The sequence below is a fragment of the Perissodus microlepis genome, chromosome 23 (assembly GCF_051167445.1).
Source record: "Perissodus microlepis isolate ML-2025 ecotype Zambia chromosome 23, ASM5116744v1, whole genome shotgun sequence".
In the NCBI taxonomy this organism is placed as follows: Eukaryota; Metazoa; Chordata; class Actinopteri; order Cichliformes; family Cichlidae; genus Perissodus; species Perissodus microlepis.
Genome location: NC_140482.1, coordinates 23,117,934 through 23,137,684, shown reverse-complemented (window position 1 = coordinate 23,137,684; position 19,751 = coordinate 23,117,934). Strand labels below are relative to the sequence as shown.

Sequence of the window (19,751 nt, the reverse complement as noted above, 5' to 3'; positions counted from 1 at the left end):
CCCAGTGTTTTTTTTTCTTAATTGTGAACTAACCTAAACTGTGTTTACCTGTTTGAATGTTGTCATATAAATCAAGTTTTGTTACAATAACTTAACTTTAGTATAGCAGTGAGCTTTAGATTATCTGCAGAGCTCTTGGAGTCCTCTGACCGTGCCGCTGTTTTCCTCCTGCAGATGAAGCTGCTGAACCTGTACATCAAGCGGGCGCAGACCTCCACCAGCAACAGCAGCAGCTCCTCCGACATCTCCTCCTACTAACTCCTGCAGCTTCCATCCTCACAGACACGCTTATAAACTGTTTCATTCCATCAGCCGGTGATCGACCTGAGGGGCGACGTCACCACCAGTGGGATCATCATCAGTTTCTTTGTAGGACCAGGTGCCTGGCACCTCATCTTCTTGACCAGCTTCTGTTTCCCAAACCATCTTCCATCTCATTCCTTCAGCTGCTGATGGAGCTGAAGTCCCTGAGGAGCTCATGCTGTCATGGCTCCAGTTTCATGTCCATCATCCATAAAGTTCAGCTCGTTTTTTGGAGGTAGGGTGACCCTGGCTTTTGAGACGTTTCATGAAGATCCACCACTAGATGCATTAGCCTTAAGACTTCATCTTCCATCTTCCAGTATGGAAATGATCAATTTTTAGAGGCCGTGTGCCTGAAACCAAGATCTCCTCTTCCTCATCTCATCATCATCGTCGTCGTCTTTAATCTCCTGGATGTGAGGTGCAGTTTGAAGCCGAGGAGATCGTGGAACCATGAAGGACCTGAAGAGGAGAGTTTTTGCAGTGTAGCTTCCTCCTTCTGTCAGTATTTTTATTCCTTTTTAGTACCTTTAATCCACTTCCTGGACACTGTTTTGCTTTGACACATCAAACCTTTTATTGAATGTAAAGAGCTTTGAGTGAGCGCGAGTCTCCTTCGTGAACTACTGCCTCTTCGATGGGACGTTTTCCAGTTTTTAACATTTGAATGAGTTGTTACAGAAAGTGGCACTACAGTCTTTAAAAGGCTGAATCCCAGAGATAATCTAAAGATCAACGCAAGCTTTATTTTGAAAATGGGCTCGTGCCTCTGTGAGTGCGATGGGAGAATCGACGGGGTTGCACTCAGTCCTGGAATAATCTATTTCAAAAGATGTGAAGCTCGTCTCAGTTTACAGTGATTGATCATTTGGCTGGCCAATGATTTTAAGCACTACAAATCAGCAACGTTTTATTGTTCTGGGCCCGAGAACCAGCAGAAAACAGCAGTGTTTATATTTTAAAGTCATTTTTTAAGGTGTGAAAAAGAAGGAACAAATTATTTCTGTTTTTGTGGCACTCATCAGTTAGATTTCCATTTAATAGTCAAGGCTAAATATTTCACCTCACAGATCACAGTTTTCTACCTGAATTGGAAAAAAATGTCAAATTGAAACGGCCGTGTTTTTAAATGAAGAACTAGACTTGTGAGTGAGAGTTATTTTGAAATCACAGGTTTGCTTTAGTTAGCTGTCTAAATGAGCTGTTGGAGATGAGGTGGAGGTTTGAAAGAGACAGACCACTCTGCACAGATTTAATATTCAGTGTTGGAAATTAGATTTGTTCTACACACGCGTGAACAGCACTTTTTTGTATACGTGACTTTCACAATAAAAGCTTTAGCAGCAGCAGGGTAAATTTCAGCTGATTAAACAGCTTACAGAAGCATGTTGAAGAGCTGATTGTAGGATTTAAGTAATCTTAACTTTAGTTTAGGAAGTTTTGAAATTTAATGCTGCCTTTTATTTATATAAATATTGTTTTTAAGAAGGTTTTAATATATTGCAATGTTTGAGAAGCAAGCTGTTAAAATACTGCGTTGGACTTCATTTCTAATTATTAGAAAAAGTTTGAAAAATAGCATAATTAGTCTTTAAATCATCATTAAATTATCAATATTTATGTTCAAATATGTGTTCCAGTTATCAACATAAAATGTGACTTCATTTAAGCTTTCATTACAGATTTCTGCATATGACGCAAAGATAACTCGGCAGCAGAAAATACTGACCTAAACACGTGTAGATTTCTCTGTAGCATTTCTGCTGATGTGAACATAACAGGCAGATTTATTGAAAGACAAAGATTTCTTTTAAGTTGTGATAGGAAGTACATTTTGCACACAGCTGTAGAACATGGATGGATCCTAAATTTAAGGAGAGCTTTTCTTCTTTTCCCCTATTTCCAGTCAGAACTTTAACTGCATACTTTCATAAAAGTATAAGTATATATAAGAACCAGGACACTTAAAGCCATACTTTTCAATTACACACAAACATTTAAATATTATCACTAATTTCAAGCATAGCACTAATCCATCTTCTCATTAAACAAAAAAAAAAGAAGTATTTATTTATAAAAAAAAATGTAAAAAATGACTGTCAGCTTGACAGACTGAGGACCACAATAAGAAAAATTCCAAAGAAAACATATTTTTGGTGATTGCTTTGGTCATTCACTCATTTGGACTGTAAATATCCTCACCATCATCTAATTTATATTAGACAACGTAAAGACTGAACTCACTTTGTAAATGTTAATAAAAGAACTGCACATTTTGTGACCAAAAGGAGACAGTAATTAAATACAGATTTATGATTTTTTTTTCAGGCCAAAGGTAGAAAGCTTCTCATCGTCCTACGTAAATATGAGACTGATATAACGAACAAAAATGATTAAATTGTCTTTTATTGAGTTTTAAATGGAAAATCAAGCTGATGAGTGTCACATAAGTTTAATTTTTTTTCAGCTATGGTGGGTTTTTAATGGCTGTCAAAAACTAAAAGGTCAATCAGATCCTAATTAAAACCACTGTAATGACAGCAGTGTTGCTCTCTCCTGTGAATTGAACGGCCCAGCTTGGGTTAAACTGGGAGTTTATTAGTTTTAATGACTGCTGTCAAGTTTAGACTACTGTGATTAGGGGAGTTTCATTCCAAAATACTGTAATATATATATTAAAGCTCAATCTGAAGGTCAAAATAAAGGCCTAAATATCTCAGAAATAGTATTAGCGGCCGTGCTCTCTGCATCAGCGGCTCCCAAATCGAATGTAAGTCACTTTTTCGACCTTTAAAATGTGAATGACAAACCTGTGGGAAAGATTGACGATCTGAATCATTAGATGCTACTACATGAGCGCGACAATGCTGAACTGCTGAATGGTGAAGTGCCAGTGGTAAAACAAGAAACAGAGTGGACATTAGCAATAAACTTCAAGAAATCCAGCTGGGATTTCCTTGTGGAAACACTGTAGATTCCCATTTAGGTCCTCCTTTGAGACGCTCTCGCCGGTCAGTGTAAAAAAGTGTCATTTTCAAATAAGTGCACCTATAATTAAACCTTCTGCTGCTTATTATAATACTAACAAACGCGCCTAACCACTCTGGTGTATGTACTTTATCTCAGCAGGAAGTGTAGGTGAAGCGATGACGATGGAAAAACGACTGAAATTTTTAATACTGATTGATCGACTGACTGATTGCACTTTCCTGGTGCTGAACTCCACCCACACTGAGTGAGTCCAAACAAACACTCCAGAGGGGGCAGAAGATGAGAAATAATCCAACATTTCCAGCAAAGTGATTTGTTTTCTTGCTGAGAGTCAGATGAGATTCCATTCTGTAAATTTGGACCCTTTTCCCTTGTGTAGAAATGGCTTGCGTGGGGATCCAAACATTACAGATCATCCATCATTACAAGCTTAATTTTAGATATTTACAAGAATGTCAGAACTTTATCTGATTTTTTTAAGCATTTAGCTTAATTTAACTACATTTTTACTACCTAACATACAATAGTAGACAGTGCTAAGGAACATCCAAATAAAATCCTAGAATTTGACTCCATAAAACTAAAACTTTGTGAACAGCTAATCACAGCAACACAATGCATATCATGTGTCAGATGCATTAAAATGCTCCAAAAGGGACTGAGCGCAAACTGCCACTACATGCTGATGATGTGATTCTATTTATTATCCAAATATAGTAATCACCTCAAGCCAGAGGTCCAGTTTAGGAACTCCAATAAGCTGAGGTGAAGTCTACCAGACAGCTAAAACCTATAGCTGCCTGTGACACACCATCTGGCTATCAAGCAGATAGGCCACGCCTTAATACATGTGAAACAGGTGATCCCAGCGTAGCATGGTCTCCACTTTAAACTAGTGGAATTTCTCAGTGAAATCAAGCTTTGTCTGTCAGTCTGGTTTTTATAAAATTACAATACCTACAAAACTTTGCAGCTCTTGCTCTGACCAAAACTGTTTTTGTAGCAGGCTGTAAAGATGTTTACTTCTGCTATAAATTTGGACATTTTACCACAGTAGTCTATGGGGACACTGCCTCTAGCACACATTAGAGGATTTTCAGTTTCAGCATTAGTTTTACTTCCAACCTCTGGGGCTGAAAAGTGAAGCCAATATGGAATCTGTGTTTACATCTTCAGAGGTAGTGTGTTGTCGGATGCATGTAGAAATAAAAATGCTTTCTGTTCTTCCAAAATGATATACCCACCCTCTCTTGAGGGTCCCAGTTTTTATTTCTGCACATTCCTGCACATACATCTGACTCTCAGTAAAAAGCAAACATTTCCCAGAATGTCTTTAAAAGTGAAGGATGTTTCCAGGCCTTACTGAATCTCTTCCAACACATTACTTGGACTGTTAAATGTACTGTACCAGTGGCCGTTGTCACTCTTCTCAGCTTTGAGAATCTGATCAGCGTTTCCCTCTGAACTGAATGTCGAAGTCCTCCATAGCGTGTCTAGTCCAGTGGTGGTGATCCGGTGTTAAACTTGCTGCAGTTTAGGCTACAGTTTTGGCAACTAAAACTCAGTTCCCTTTATTTCAAGCTACAGTGTAACTTGAAACTGCGTCTGCATGGGTGTGTCACAGGAATCATTAAATGTAGTCAACTTGAAATTAAGATTTGAGAACATTATTTTGATTTCCTGATTGAGTGCCTTTGAGGAAAGATTTCTTGCAATACACCTGGTTGTTCTGTCCAATACTAACCTGTACTAACACTATGATTCACTGCTTCTGAAGGCGAGAAGAAAACCTTTTAATGATGCTGTAAATACGCTTCAAGCTTTTTTTTTTCCATTCGAACGACTTACAGTGCATGGCTCCAGTTTGGTTTTTTTAGTTGGTTAGTTTCCTTTCATGCGACACAGTATTTATATTCTGTTTTATTTCCCTGTGTATGACTGTATATATTTACATGTTTGGTTCTCTTTCACCTGTGATAGATTTCGCAGAACTTGAAATAAACTATCAAACTTCTTTTCTCTATTGTCTTTATTACAACATTTATTTGTGTTTTTTATCCAGGTCCAGTTTTCTACGAATTCATTTGACGTCTAAACTCAATTTAATCTTGGTCACAGGTATCTAATAAAGAGCAAATTTCAACTAAATATTAATAGATTTAAAGGACAAGTGGAGGAAAATTCTTCCCATTTTATATGCTTTAAAATTGTTTTTATTACCTGTCATTGTAAAAGGCTGATGAAATATTGTTGTCACCCTGCTGGGCAGGCAGACAGCATAAACACCAAAGTTTTTGAATGTTCACTCAAGAACAAGGTGATGTAGGATTATGAAATTGATGCCGTAGGTGCAGCTGCTAAAAATTTAACCAGACATTAATGGCCATGTATGTTCATATTTGAGGCTGTATGTAAACTTCTGACCATATGTGAATTAGAGAAAATCGAAAATAAATTGAAACTTCTTGGTTTTTGAAATTATTAAAGGTGTATGCTGTACAATCATTAAAAAAGCAAAAACAAGGAAATCATTAAAAGCATAAGATTACCATTGGATTCATGACCATGATGAGTTGAAACTCCTTACCACAGCTGAAGGTCCATAAATACCTGCAGGCACCGTAGGCAGAGGTCGAAATTCAGTTGAAATCAGAAATTAGACTACATTTGAATCTTTACTGGTAAACACTGGGTCTCACCTGCTGAAAGAGGTGGCGCAACATCTGAAAGACTAGAAATTCAGAAGTGAACCTGAAAGCGAGAGATGCAGCATAACAAATTCAGTTTCTGTTTAGAGGAATGAGAAACTGAGCTCATTGAACATTTTGCTACAAAGCACAGCAGGGCTTCTGTCCAGCACAGGTGATCATGATGATGCTGGTTGAAAAGACCAAATGTAAATTCTCCTCTTTCACAAATTAGGAATCAAACAAAGAATACAAAGACAAGCAAAGTCCACTTTTATTGACAAACATGAATTCTCTCATTTGAATAATTTACAGTTAATCTTGAGCTGTGATTGGCTTAAAAGTGATTAATTTTTTGTCTTTAGTTGTTCAACAATTTAGGAACTGATGCAGTACATTGTAAATGTTGGATTGAGATTCTAATTCCCATTAAAATAAACTGACTTGAGCACTGCAAATGTTTCTGAGGAGGAATCCAACCAGCCAGCAAAGGTGCGGTATGAGTCAACACAAAACTCTAGATGGATGGCATTCCAACATTTACCAGATGAAATTGTGTCACAGCAGAGTTTCACTTGAAAAGAATCAGTTTCTTTCCAAAGGAACATTAAACTGGGCTCACTGATCCTTTCATATCAGCACAACAGAGCTTCTCTCCAACACTGGTGAGTACAGATAATTATGACTGAACAGTTTGAAAGTCCAAATATGGATCATCATCTAGAGCAGGGGTGGCCAACCAGTCAGAGACCAAGAGCCACTTTTTTTTACTGTGTTACTGCAAAGAGCCACATCATACGCATGGGCACACATGAACATCACCCATCCTTTTCTCTCTCTCTCTCTCTCTCTCACTCTCTCTCACACACACACACACACAAAATACACACATCTCTGCTCAGCCAGATTTATTGTAAATGTCACACACCAACATGATAATGACAGAAATGGACTCCTACAGTACTAAAACCACAGGCCAGTCATTTTCAACAATGAACATTGTGTGCACTGTCTCACACACACAAACTCTCAGTTCAACCAAGTCCACAAACAAAAATATAATAATCTACAATAGCATTTACTTTTACAATGCATGTTGTTTAGTGGGACTTCTGGCATTCCTTGCCTTGAACACTCCTCTTTAAATCTGGCTTGTATTCCGTTGTTGCCACTCGAAGCAATTCTTTCACATGTGTGTCAGTCAGAACAGATCGATGCTTTGATTTCACATGTTTTAGGGTAGAAAACACAGACTCGCAGACGTATGCTGACCCAAACATTGACAGTATCTTAAGCGCAGCCCGTTTGACATTGGGGTATTTTTCCATTGGCACACTTTTCCAGAACTCAATGGTCCCTTCCCTTAAAGCAGGTTTCAATTGGTCCTCTTCACAAAGATCGATCATCTCCAACTCAGCCGCAGCTTCATCTGTGACTAGCGGGACTTTCAAACAGCCGGTCTCTGCATTAAATGGGTCGACGAGGAACGTAATCTGTGGCCTTTTCAATTGTAGATCATGGAACCGGGTCACGAAGCTTTCGTGCAAGTTTTCAATCAGCGTTGCATATCTGGCTCTTTGCTTACTCAGGGCAGCGCTGGCGACTTGCCCGCTGGCTTTTAGCAGAGTGGGAAAATGCGTTAAATCTCCCTTTTGAATATGTGTCTTGAACAGCTTCAGTTTGTTGACAAACGCAAACACACTTTGCACCAGGTCAGGCAGCATTTTTAACTTACCCTGCAGGGTCAGGTTCAGTCTTTCCAAGTGACACAGCATGTCGACCAAAAAGGCCAGATCCATAATCCACTTGAGGTCCGAGAGCTCGGGATAGTCCTTGTCCTTCTTTTCCATAAACAGTTTCACGGCATCCAAAAGCTCAAAGAAGCGAGAGAGTACCTGGCCTTTTGACAGCCACCTCACAGTGCACTGCAGCGGCAGGTCACCTGGAAGCCCTTGGTCCAGCTCAGCGATGAGATTCTTGAATTGCCTGTGGTTAAGCGCATGTGTGCGGATATAGTTGACGATTTCCATCACAGGCTTCATGACGTTATCTAAATTCAATGATTTAGACACGAGTTGCTCCATTTGGATGATCCAAAAGTCAGGAATAGTTTGGTCAGCTTTGCAGAGCCCCACAAGCCCGTTCACAGATCCCATCATGGCTGGTGCTCCATCCGTGGCTATTGCAGTTAATTTCGTTATGGGCAGATTTGCTTTTTCAAATGCAGCCATCATGGTTTCTTTCACATCTATGCCACGGGTTCTGTCTTTTAATGGCACAATATCCAGGAGTTCTTCTTTGATCACACAATCGTTTGACACAGATATTTTTGACACAATATTGCCAACTGAGGCTTGTCTTGTATATCACAACTCTCATCCAATGTGACACTAAAATACTCACATGCTTGAAGGTCAGAGTGCAACTGTGATTCAATAGCCGTGTTAATGTCCGATATTCTGTGTTCAACAGTGTGGCGGGACAGTTGACGTCTGATACCATGCGTTTTAATTTGTCGTTTTCAGGAGACAGGATTTCAACAACGTCACTGAGGCATTTTTTAACGAACTCCCCTTCATTGTATGGCTTTTTAGCCCGTGCAATGTTCCAAGCCAGCTGATAGGATGCGAGCGTCATGGTCTCTGACCGCTTCGTAAATTTTTGGAAAAACTGTATCTGCTTTTCTGCCTGACTTTTCAAAGTGGCCAACTCGTGTTTGCGAAGTTCAGTCCCTTTTATAAATTCCTGGTCGATGTTAGCATGGAGTGAGCTGAAGTGGCGCTGAAGATTTGAAGCTTTGAAATGCGCTAATGACGTCTGACATATAAGGCAGAATGGCTTGCCATTGCGTTCAACAAAAAAATATAAACTCTCCCACTCTGTTAAAAACGTCCTGTGTTCATCTTCATATTTTCTTTTTGCTGTGCATTTTTTTCCTGCCATTTTAAGGGCGAACTTGCTCCTACTGGGAAACTTTGCGGTATTTTCATCTCACACACATGCGCATTTGATGAAAATACCGTATTGAACTCAAGCGAAGCGAACGCGCACATTTTAAAACAACAACATAAAAAACCCCAAAATACAAACACAAACTTTGATATGAACGTAAGAGCCGCATGGAACCAGGCAAAGAGCCGCATGCGGCTCGAGAGCCGTGGGTTGGCCACCCCTGATCTAGAGACAAAGAAGCTTGCAGCTAAATGTCTACTCTCAGGATCAACTGGATCAACGGGTTTTCCTCAATAACGCAGCCGTCTTTACAAACACTGGTAAGTGCAACTCATCATAATTTACTGGTACAGCACAAATCTTCAGTTCACTTTGTTCATTCACATTGATTGTTTGTTAACGTTGTCATTTAGTCACAGATCCATATCTTGGCTATATTGTTATTTCGGGGCCACCAAACAGGTTAGAGTCAAATGCAGGACTCTAGAAAAAAGTTTAACAAAGTTCTGTTTAAAATTTAAGGTTCACAAAAGCTCAGGTAAAAGTTTTGCATAGTCAAGTCCAGGTTCCAAACACACAGACAATTCAACAGTTCCTTTTTGCACAGAATCTCTCAGAAACCAAAGTCTCCTTATCAATGATCTCCAGGTTATCTGCACAGAATGAACAGGTAGAAGAAGGTACGAGAGGAAAAGAAGAGAAAGAGCAACAACACAGCAAGAGGACAGATGGACCATTTTTCCTTCTTCAACTTCCATCATTCGATACTTTGCTCTACCTTCACATTCTTCCTCTTCTTGGCGTCCAAAGTCACCACTGCTGCCAATCAACATTCTCCCCTAATGTCTCCCCTTTCATATTGAACCTTTTGCCTAAGATGTAGTCTAACTGTGGACATATTCCTCTACTCCTTTGTTCCTCCTTCATCTCATATGTGTTCACAAATATTTCCATCCTTTTCACAAACTCCGCCACCATCTGTCCTTCCTTTTCTCTCTCATTAACATCATAAATATCCAGCATCTCCTCAACACCTCTATGCCTCTATGCCGTTCACCTACATGTCCATTAAAGTTTGCTCCAATCAGCACTCTCTCCCCCACCGGAGACACCCTCTACCACTTGATCCACCTACTCCAGAATTCTTCTTTCTCTTCTGACTGTTGAGTATTTACACTGACAACATTCAACATCACCCTTTTGGACTCATGATACTGCCTAACACCCACAACTGGTATTGTCATCAAACAGATCTAACAGTTAAAAAAAACTGTGTAAAACTGAGTTTTTAGAGCAGTCTGAAGTGTAAACTTTGGGCTCACACGGATTACATTACATTATTTAAAACTTTGGTCATGTTTAGCATGAACATCCACCACTGGAACAGGAGACATGTGACAGGAAAGTAGGAAAAGCAGAAGAAGTCCTCTTTAAATAGAATTAAAACTGAATTTTAAATAAAATCATTTCTTTTCTTTCTCATTCAGAGTGCAGACATGTCTGCTGCCAGCTGTCTTCTATCTGGAGATCAGTTTCTGTGCTCCATCTGTCTGGATGTCTTCACTGATCCAGTCTCCACACCATGTGGACACAACTTCTGCAAAAACTGCATCAGTCAACACTGAGATATCAGTGAGAGGTGTCAGTGTCCTTTGTGTAAAAAGGTGTTTAGGATCAGACCTGAGCTGCACATCAACAGTTTCGTCTCTGAGATGGTTTCGGAGTTTAGATCTGAAGCTCAGCAGAAAGTCAGCAGCAGCAGCTCAGAGCAACAAGCTGCCAAACCAGGAGAAGTTCCCTGTGACATCTGCACTGGAACCAAACTGAAGGCTCTGAAGTCCTGCCTGGTGTGTCTGGCCTCCTACTGTCAGACTCACCTGGAGCCTCATTTGACAGCTTCACATCTGAAAAGACATCAACTGATCGATCCTGAGGAGAACCTGGAAAGTAGGTTATGTGTGAAACATGATCAACCTCTGGAGCTGTTCTGTAAGACCGATCAGACTTGTGTCTGCATGCTCTGCTCTGTTATAGACCACAAGACTCATGAGTTTGTTCCTCTGAGAGAAGAATATGAAGGAAAGAAGGCAGAACTGGGGGAGACTGAGGCTGAAATTCAACAGATGATCCAGAAGAGACGACTGAAGATTCAGGAGATCAAAGAGTCAGTGAAGATGAGTAAAAATGCTGCAGACAGAGAGAAAGCAGAAGGTGTTCAGGTCTTCACTGCTCTGAAGGAGTCTGTTGACAGAAGCCTGAATGAGCTCATAAAGGAGATTGAAGATAAACAGGAAACAACAGAGAAACAGGCTGAAGGTTTCATCACAGATCTGGAACAGGAAATCTCTGAGCTGATGAAGAGAAGCTCTGAGGTGGAGCAGCTCTCACGCTCTAAAGATCACCTCCACCTCCTCCAAAGCTTCTCATCCCTGAAAGCTGCTCCAACCACCAAGGACTGGACAGAGGTCAGTATTCATCCAACATCATATGAGGGGACTGTGGTGAGAGCTGTGGATCAGCTGAAAGAGACACTCAGTAAAGACATGAAGAAGCTGATTGAGGCTGAACTGACGAGGGTCCAGCAGTATGCAGTGGATCAGTGTTGGGGAGTAACGGAGTACATGTACTGGCGTTACGTATTTAGAATACAAAATATGAGTAACTGTATTCCATTACAGTTACTGTTTAAAAGGTGATATTCAGAATACAGTTACTTTGTTGAAATATGTTAGATTGTCCCCTCTCTATTTTTGGTAATTCCACGCCGGTGGAAACCCAAACAAAACAGGCATTAAGAGGCTCTAATGCCTGTGTCTCAATCTCGCGGCCCATGTCACCTCTACTTGCGGCCGCATAATGACGTGAAGAAATATTTTTAAAAATTATTATTCAAAAAATAATTTAATATGAAGGCAATAGGCAGAGTGCTACAGGCATAGCCCTAAAGAATGCAGCCTCATGGGCAGTGTAGTCTGTGCTGCAGGGAGAATGGACTGCCATACCAGTTATGTGTCTGTGAGCGAGGGAGGGAGAAAAAGGGGAGTGGAAAAGTACGAGTTGTCACCGACCAGAAACGGGAGATGAAGGCATTTAAATATAATAATAACCACTGCAGCCAAGAAGAGAGCCTGACGAGTCCAGTTGTAAGTAAGCTATTAAGACTCGACTGTACACTGTGTTCGTGTTTTCCTCCAAAACAATAAGTTCCGTTGGAGCAGCCTTTCAACGCCTCTCTCTGTCTCTCGCTAGCAAACTTGACCCAGACTAGAAAGGAAAGCTAGTTTTCGGCTACGAGCCCGTCAGGAACCCGACGTATTAGCCAGAGGTCCCTTTACTACGGTTCAGAGCCGCGGACCTGTTTTATATACGCGTGGAATAGTTTTTTATATGAGATCGCTGCAAAAAGTGCAGCCTTACCTAATGTCCACCCTACTGTTACTCATTTTATATTAAGATTTAAAAATCTAGTTGGAATTGGTATTGTCACGGTTTTGGGTCATTTTGACCCAGCATTTTGAGTTTCTTATGTTTTGATTTATTTTTGAATGATGGATTGTTGTCTGTTTCTCTGGTGCTTTGTTGATTATTATGATAAATCTATGTTTCAGTTATTCTGGTATATTGCTGTATTATGATTAATGTTCTGGTTGTATTTTGTCATTATTGCAGGTTGAGTTCAGTCTGTCTCACTCTGTCTACTCCGTGTCTTAGTTAAGTGTGTCTTGTTTCCTGTTTTACTTTGAAGGTTCATGTTCATGTCTGATGTCAGTGTTTCAAGCTTTGCTCCCCCTGTCTCGTTAGGTCTCATTCCTCCCAGCTGTGTTCCCCTTCTGTCTCTATTCCTTGATGACTTCCTCAGTGTATTTAAGCCCAGTGTTTCTTTGTGTCAGGGTCTGTGAAGGTTCTCAGTCATCGTAGTCTAAGGAGCTTGGAAGGAAAAGCGTCTGGACTTGTTTAAGTTTGAAGATGTTCCACCTCTGATCTGAGAAGCTTCTTCAGTTCTATGGTCAAATGGTGGAGAGTCCCAGATTTAAACCCAGTGGGAGTTTCCCCCCAAAGAGGGACAAAGGACCCCCTGATGATCCTCTACCTAATCACATGAGCCAAGGTGTGAAAACGGGTGTGGGTCACAATCAGCCAGGGTTTCGGGTGAGCTCATTGTGAAACCTGGGTCCACCCTATCATGCGATTTCCTGAGGTCATTTCCTGGACTGCGCTGTGCACATTGAAGAGAATGGCAACCTCAACATCGAAGTTTACCGGAAGCCCACACACACGGACCAGTACCTCCTCTTTGACTCCCATCACTCTCTGGAAAACAAACTTGGAGTAATTGGGACCCTACACCACCGGGCAGAACATGTTCCCTGTAAGCCTGAAGGGAAAAAGAAGGAACACACACATGTAAAGGAAGCACTCAAAACATGCGGTTATCCTAATTGAGCGTTAATAAAGTCAGCAATGATGCACAGAAAAGAAGATCAGACACCAGCGAGGGAGGATAAGAAGGACAAACGCAACAACATTGTCATCCCCTATGTAGCCGGTGTATCAGAAAAACTCAGGAGAGTTTTCTCCAAGCACGACATCCCGGTGCATTTCAGACCCAGCAACACGCTCAGACAAAAACTGGTTCGCCCGAAAGACAAAACTCCAAAACACAGACTTAACAATGTGGTGTATGCTGTACAGTGCAGCGAGGAATGCCCAGACCTCTACATTGGAGAGACCAAACAGCCACTTCACAAGCGCATGGCACAACATAGAAGAGCCACCTCCACAGGACAAGACTCAGCTGTCCATCTGCATCTTAAGGATAAAGGTCACTCTGTCGAAGATGCCAATGTTCACATTTTGGACAGAGAGGACAGATGGTTTATAAGAGGAGTGAAAGAAGACATCTATGTCCACTGTGAGCGACCATCTTTGAACAGAGGCGGTGGTTTACGACACCAACTGTCTGCCATCTATAATCCAGTTTTGAGATCCCTTCCCAGATGCCTTAACGCCCACTCACATCCGTTCTCACTCCCGACTCGTAAAATACTGACGATTTGTCACGTCCCTTAACTTCTCATGCTGACGCTAAAGGTACCCTTCCACGTTTTTATGCGATGCTGTGGGTTGTCAATTCATTCCAATATGAACCCGCTCGCGGCGATCAGAGACGCTTCGAGCAGAGGCTCCAGCCATCCATTTACTCCAATAATAACCCCGTCACGGCAAAACATGACCCGTGAAGCACAATCTTACTGGAGAACCGGGGACCCTCTCCGCAAACGGGTTTTTCTCCCTAATTTAATGCTTTCTTTTAATGACATCGTTAACATTTCTCAACAAAAACACATGAAAGTATCACTGATAATTCAACAATAAAATCGCTTCATGTTGTGGCCATCACACAGTGTTTTCCAAAGTGATTCACGATCTGAAAGTGCGCAGATTTAACGTACATAATCCTTTGTTAGGTTTATTATTTTCATTTTACACGTAAAACACATTTATAGATTCATTCACCACTCCTGTTAGTTTTGGATGCGCTGGGCTCCAACCAATCAGACCAATTTACGCAGACGGCGCACTAATCCCGTAACTGCACACTACCCATAATCCTCAACTGCCGTTGCTATGGAAATGACGATAACAACAGCTTGGTGCTACCCGTTATTCCTTTATTTACTCTAAAATAATAACCAGCGATAATACGAAAATAAACTGGCCCAGTGTTTAATTATGTAATTAAAAATTGCAAATTTTATTTTTTTTATTTTATTTTATTTTTTTACAAATTGCAATATTTATCTACAGCGCGCCTTTAGCGACACGTCAACAGATCTTAAGCAAGGCGATTGGATGGTTTTTACTGCAATGCATCTTGGGAGTCGTAGTAAATGTATCTTTCAACTCACGGTCCTGCAGCGAATTTTTCGACTCGACACGAGGCAGATCCTTATGGAAGCCCGTTTCCGCAACTAAATAAAAACAAAACAGCTTGTATCCATAACTCAAAATTTCGAGTTATTTTCTCGAAATTTCGAGTTATTAACTCGAAATTTCGAGAAAACTAACTTGAAATTTCGAGAAATATAACTCAAAATTTCGAGTTACTTTTCTCAAAATTTCGAGTTAGCTCTGCCAATCAAAAATATACGTGAATGAGGTCGCTTTCTTGTTACCCGGAAGCATATGGTGCAGAGGAACGCGCACTCAAAAACGGATCCCAACAAATTGGCACTTTCGCGAGTACGTTTGCTGATAGTAACACCATGTGATTCAGCTAATAACACAGGGATTTCATCATTTGTGAAGCCAGGCTGAAAACACTCAGCAATCTGTGCATTCACGACTGGATGTAATACCGGTAGCTTAGCTGTAGCATTTGTAGGTGAGGGCTTCAGCTTCCGGGTAACGAGGAAATGATGTCATTCACGTAGATTACTGATTGGCAGCGCTAACTCGAAATTTCAAGTTACTTTTCTCAAAATTTTGAGTTAATAAATCGAAATTTCGAGTTAATATGTTGAAATTTCGAGAAAGTAACTCGAAATTTCGAGAAAATAACTCGGAATTTTGAGTTATGGATCCTTTTTGTTTTTATTTAGTGGCGGAAACGGGCTTCCATAATCCTAGCTAAGTAAGTTGTGATAAACTGTGGGTAATTTGCATGTTCACTGAAATATTAATTTCAGTGATATTAAACTGATATTAAACTTGAAATGTTTTCACAGAGCAGTCTGTGTACCAAGAGAACTACTTCTGCAAAAGTTAATTTAATTTTTTTTTGTGATGTATTCTCATGTGTAAGACACTTGCTTGGCCACCCAGCTAATGTTAGTACTGCTCTATTTTAGCAATGTATCTTTTCTGTAATCAATTCAGTTTTTTTAACCCTATTCACGTAATTAACTCAATATTAACGACTTTAATCTCGTAATTGATTTTTTTTCTAAATATGGTGTAATACTGCCTCGTAATATAAGTTATTTCTTTGGTCATAAATTATTTTTGTAATCATTTAACCAAAACAGACCTGAAATAATCCCTACATGTTCCATTTTCATTTGCAGAAATGACAAAGCCAAAAACCAAACCATGCCCTTCCTGTCAGGCTCCAAACACCTGCAACAGGAAGACATGCAGTGGATGCCTGGGCAGCCTGAACGTAAAGGAGGGATTGAAAAAAAAAAACAAGAACAGTTTAAAAACAGTAACTGGGCTGCCTCTGTTAAAAACAACAGAAATGCGAGCAGGGTGGTTAATTCAGCCCAGTTGTCAGTAAGTTTAAAAGTTCTGATCTAATAAGTGGTTGGTCTGCTAGACAATTCTTTATTAATCACAGCTGTCAATGTTTTCTTGTATATCATGAAGTAAGAAACTAACAAGACATGTATATACACATAAAATATTAATTTATAAAAGAGCATAAATAAAAAAGTTATTCACATCAGAATAACATCATCACACTAAAGACATCAAACTAGAAAAAACTTGTTAAAAACTATTTTTATTTAAGCTACTTCTGATTTTTAATTTAATCGGCTATTAACTGAGAGACAAAACATTTCAAGATGGATTTTATCATACATTTACAGGTTTGGTCACCATAAATACTTTTTAACTATCGACAACAATAAAACAACAAAGATGTGAAACTTAAAGGTTTGTTATACATCAATTTGCTTACATGAAAGACTGGCTGCATGTTTTTCTTTGTTGTTCTTGCAGGTTTCAAAACTACACGCCCTGGGCTACCAGCCAATTCTGTTTCTTGGACAGTTTGACCGTAAGGGCCGTATAGTAGGGGACGTGATCACTCACATCGAACCAGCGGAAGGTGCTGCACGTGACATCCTCATGAAGATGAGGAAGCTTTATGAACACCTTCTGAGAAGTAAGATATGCTTTGTCCATTATCTGTAACCAGGTGTCCTTATCAGGTAGCCTATCCTAGCTGTCTTTGGGTGATACTCATGGTACACCCTAGATAAGAAGGCAGATCACCACGGGGTACATAGAGACAAACAAGATGGTGAGGATGAGGATAGTTAACAGTCACCAGCTATTCTATTCTATTCTACTCTACTCTATTCTGTTCTATTCTATTCTATTATTCAGCCAAGGTTCAGACCAGTAACCTTCTTGCTGTGAGGTGACAGCTGCCCTACATGTCCTGTTGCTAACATGAAAATAGTGTTATATATGCCTTATTACCTCCCCATGTGGCGTTCACATCACCAAAGCTAGCCATACTGAACCTCTGGTGTTACCCACCTGAACAATTTTGTATGTGTGTGTGTGTATAGTATGGTCTTTCACACTCATGTATATACAAATGTAATTTTAAAAATCTTCACGAAAATCTTATGCACTACAAAGTCAGGAAAGTAGTGTCATCAGAGGAAAAAAGTCATTAGCTATCTGGATTTATAGTCACACTCATTAATTTATTAATGTACAATGTAGAAAAGCACTACAGATGTCACACTACCCTAGAGGGCACTTGTACTGAATGATTTGGGTCAGTGAGTGTGTGAGATGACTTATTTGATGCCAATATTTACAAGTTGAAACTTTAGTAAAAACTTAACTGAAAACATGCAAATCACTACTTATTATGTGTTTATGTGTACTGTACATTTTTTCAACCCATTTTAATGAATGTTTAATATTTAAAATTTTTCAGAATTACAAGCTTCACCTCCTGCTAAAAGTTCTACACCAGCAGCTGGACCATCCTCTGCTGACAGTGTCGATGCTGGACCAGTCCCAGACCCAGAGGCTCTAAACGAGGAATTTATTCTTCATTTAGAGCCTGTACCAACATCTTCCCTCTGTCAGCCTCCTGCATCCTCCTCTTCATCTCTGCTTCCTCCTGCATCCTCCTCTCCATCTCTGCTTCCTCCTGCATCCTCCTCTCCATCTCTGCTTCCTCCTGCATCTTCCTCTTCATCTCTGCTTCCTCCTGCATCCTCCTCTCCATCTCTGCTTCCTCCTGCATCCTCCTCTTCATCTCTGCTTCCTCCTGCATCCTCCTCTTCATCTCTGCTTCCTCCTGCATCCTCCTCTCCATCTCTGCTTCCTCCTGCATCCTCCTCTCCATCTCTGCTTTCTCCTGCATCCTCCTCTCCATCTCTGCTTCCTCCTGCATCCTCCTCTCCATCTCCACATCCTGCATCTCCCTCAATTTCTACGGTGTACACCTCGGATGTCCCAAACAAAAAAAGGACAAAGAAAGGTTAGACGTTATGGTATTGTAAATGTGCGAAACACATGACAGGTTCGTTAAGTTTGTTAAGATTTCTTTTTCTTAATTTTTGCATTTTCTCCAGTTTTACAGACCTCATGTAAATATTTCATTTGTTATTTTTCAGAATGCTGAAAACACCGTACACAGAAGATTTTCAAATATGAAGAGATAGTAGACAGGAGAGTTGTAAATGTAAGTAATTTAGCCTGCTGTTGTGCAGATGTGTTTGCGTCTTTGGACTTCCCGGATTTGAACTGTGCCTGACTGACTATCCATAAGCTTTTGTATTTGATGAATCTACACTAATTCAGCCACTGAGTCAGGATTTCACTCCAAATAGGACATTAAATAAGAACATACCACCTGATACGACCTGGTCGTGCTGCCTTCCTGATGTTTACGTTCTTTAAAGTCCTCCTGACATCATGCTCAGAAGGAGTGATTGATGTTTTTGTAAACTAATTGTATAATATATTGAGCCATTCAATAGTACACAAATGTTTATAAGCTCCTTTTTGTATGCAACTTGCATGTCTTTCTTAATTAATTGTTTGTTTATACCATGTTTTTCAGGAAAAAGTAGAAGTTAAAGTCAAGTGGAAGCCTTGCTCAACATGGTATGTAGTAACAACTTTGTTGGACGGGAACAGACATTCATATTGTTGATAAATAGTTATCACCTCAATTTGAATTCATGTATTTGGACTAAAGTAAATTGGGAGCTTTTAGCTATCGAGCTCCTCTTCTGTGAGGAGCTTGATAGCTGTCCACCTCCAAAGTCCATTATGAGTTTTGGAGGTGGACATGGTCAACACTTTTAAGAGTAGGCATAAGACTTTACTTCTTTATAGAGCTTATAGTTAGGGCTGGTTCAGGTCAGCCCTTAGTTATGCTGTAATAGGACCAGAGTGCTGGGGGTTAGTGTCCCCCCCCCTCTTTCTGTCTGTCTCTTTCAGGGTTATGCAGGCTCAGTATTGGTTGAAGATGCAGTCACGTCTCCTTTTACTAAAAACTCTCCCCCTCTCCCTCACCATCTGTAAACATACATGTCTCAGTAATGCAGTTCATGCATGTTACTAACTAAACTTCTTCCCTGGAGTTTCTGTGCTCTCTCATCCAGCAGGTTCTGAAGGATCATGGCTGCTGCTGTGGTCCTGCTTTACATCTACTACATATATTATTACTCTCTGACTTGATTTGATTAATTTATATTACAATGAAGGTGTATAAAGCATGACATGAATATAGAAGATATTTCATCCTAAAAAATTGTCATATGTCACAACCTAAATTATCCTATTTTGTGTGTGGTTGTGGTTGTTGTTTGTTATGTTTTTCTCCTGACAGTGGCAAAGTGTGGGATGACACATGGGAACCTGCGCAGTTTTACACACAGTAAACCAGGCACCACAGGTCGCAGAGATCGCACAGTTCACAGTTTGTAGTTGAGCATAAAAGTTCAAAATAAAATATTTACTATACATTTCAACCAGTGTCAGTCTCTGTTTCACTCTCTAATTGTGGCTTAAGTACCTAACACATTCATGAATCTGATCGATCAATAATATCTT

General features: G+C 40.1%; 3 protein-coding genes and 1 pseudogene across 18 annotated transcripts in view; 3 read left to right on the top strand and 1 right to left on the bottom strand.

Moving 5' to 3' along the window:
- The window catches only part of LOC146361470 (CLIP-associating protein 1-A-like), a 52,884-nt gene extending 47,576 nt beyond the window's left edge, over positions 1 to 5,308 (top strand). For all 16 annotated transcript variants that reach the window (XM_084920962.1, XM_084920957.1, XM_084920956.1 and 13 more), the window contains one exon: positions 175 to 5,308. In XM_084920962.1, the coding sequence (XP_084777088.1) occupies positions 175 to 258 (84 nt within the window). In that variant the 3' untranslated portion in view covers positions 259 to 5,308. The remainder of the gene's footprint in view (positions 1 to 174) is intronic.
- A 1,773-nt stretch (positions 5,309 to 7,081) lies between these two features.
- Positions 7,082 to 8,212, bottom strand: LOC146361469 (general transcription factor II-I repeat domain-containing protein 2A-like). The gene has a single exon (XM_084922355.1). The coding sequence runs from the start codon at positions 8,210 to 8,212 to the stop codon at positions 7,082 to 7,084; it is 1,131 nt and encodes a 376-aa protein (XP_084778481.1).
- A 2,217-nt stretch (positions 8,213 to 10,429) lies between these two features.
- Positions 10,430 to 12,780, top strand: LOC146361468 (E3 ubiquitin/ISG15 ligase TRIM25-like; annotated as a pseudogene).
- A 3,186-nt stretch (positions 12,781 to 15,966) lies between these two features.
- On the top strand, positions 15,967 to 19,220 carry LOC146361467 (uncharacterized). The gene is made up of 4 exons (XM_084922354.1): positions 15,967 to 16,208; positions 16,659 to 16,824; positions 17,617 to 17,927; positions 19,137 to 19,220. The coding sequence occupies exons 1-4, from the start codon at positions 16,026 to 16,028 to the stop codon at positions 19,218 to 19,220; spliced, it is 744 nt and encodes a 247-aa protein (XP_084778480.1). The 5' UTR covers positions 15,967 to 16,025.
- Positions 19,221 to 19,751: the final 531 nt, after the last annotated feature.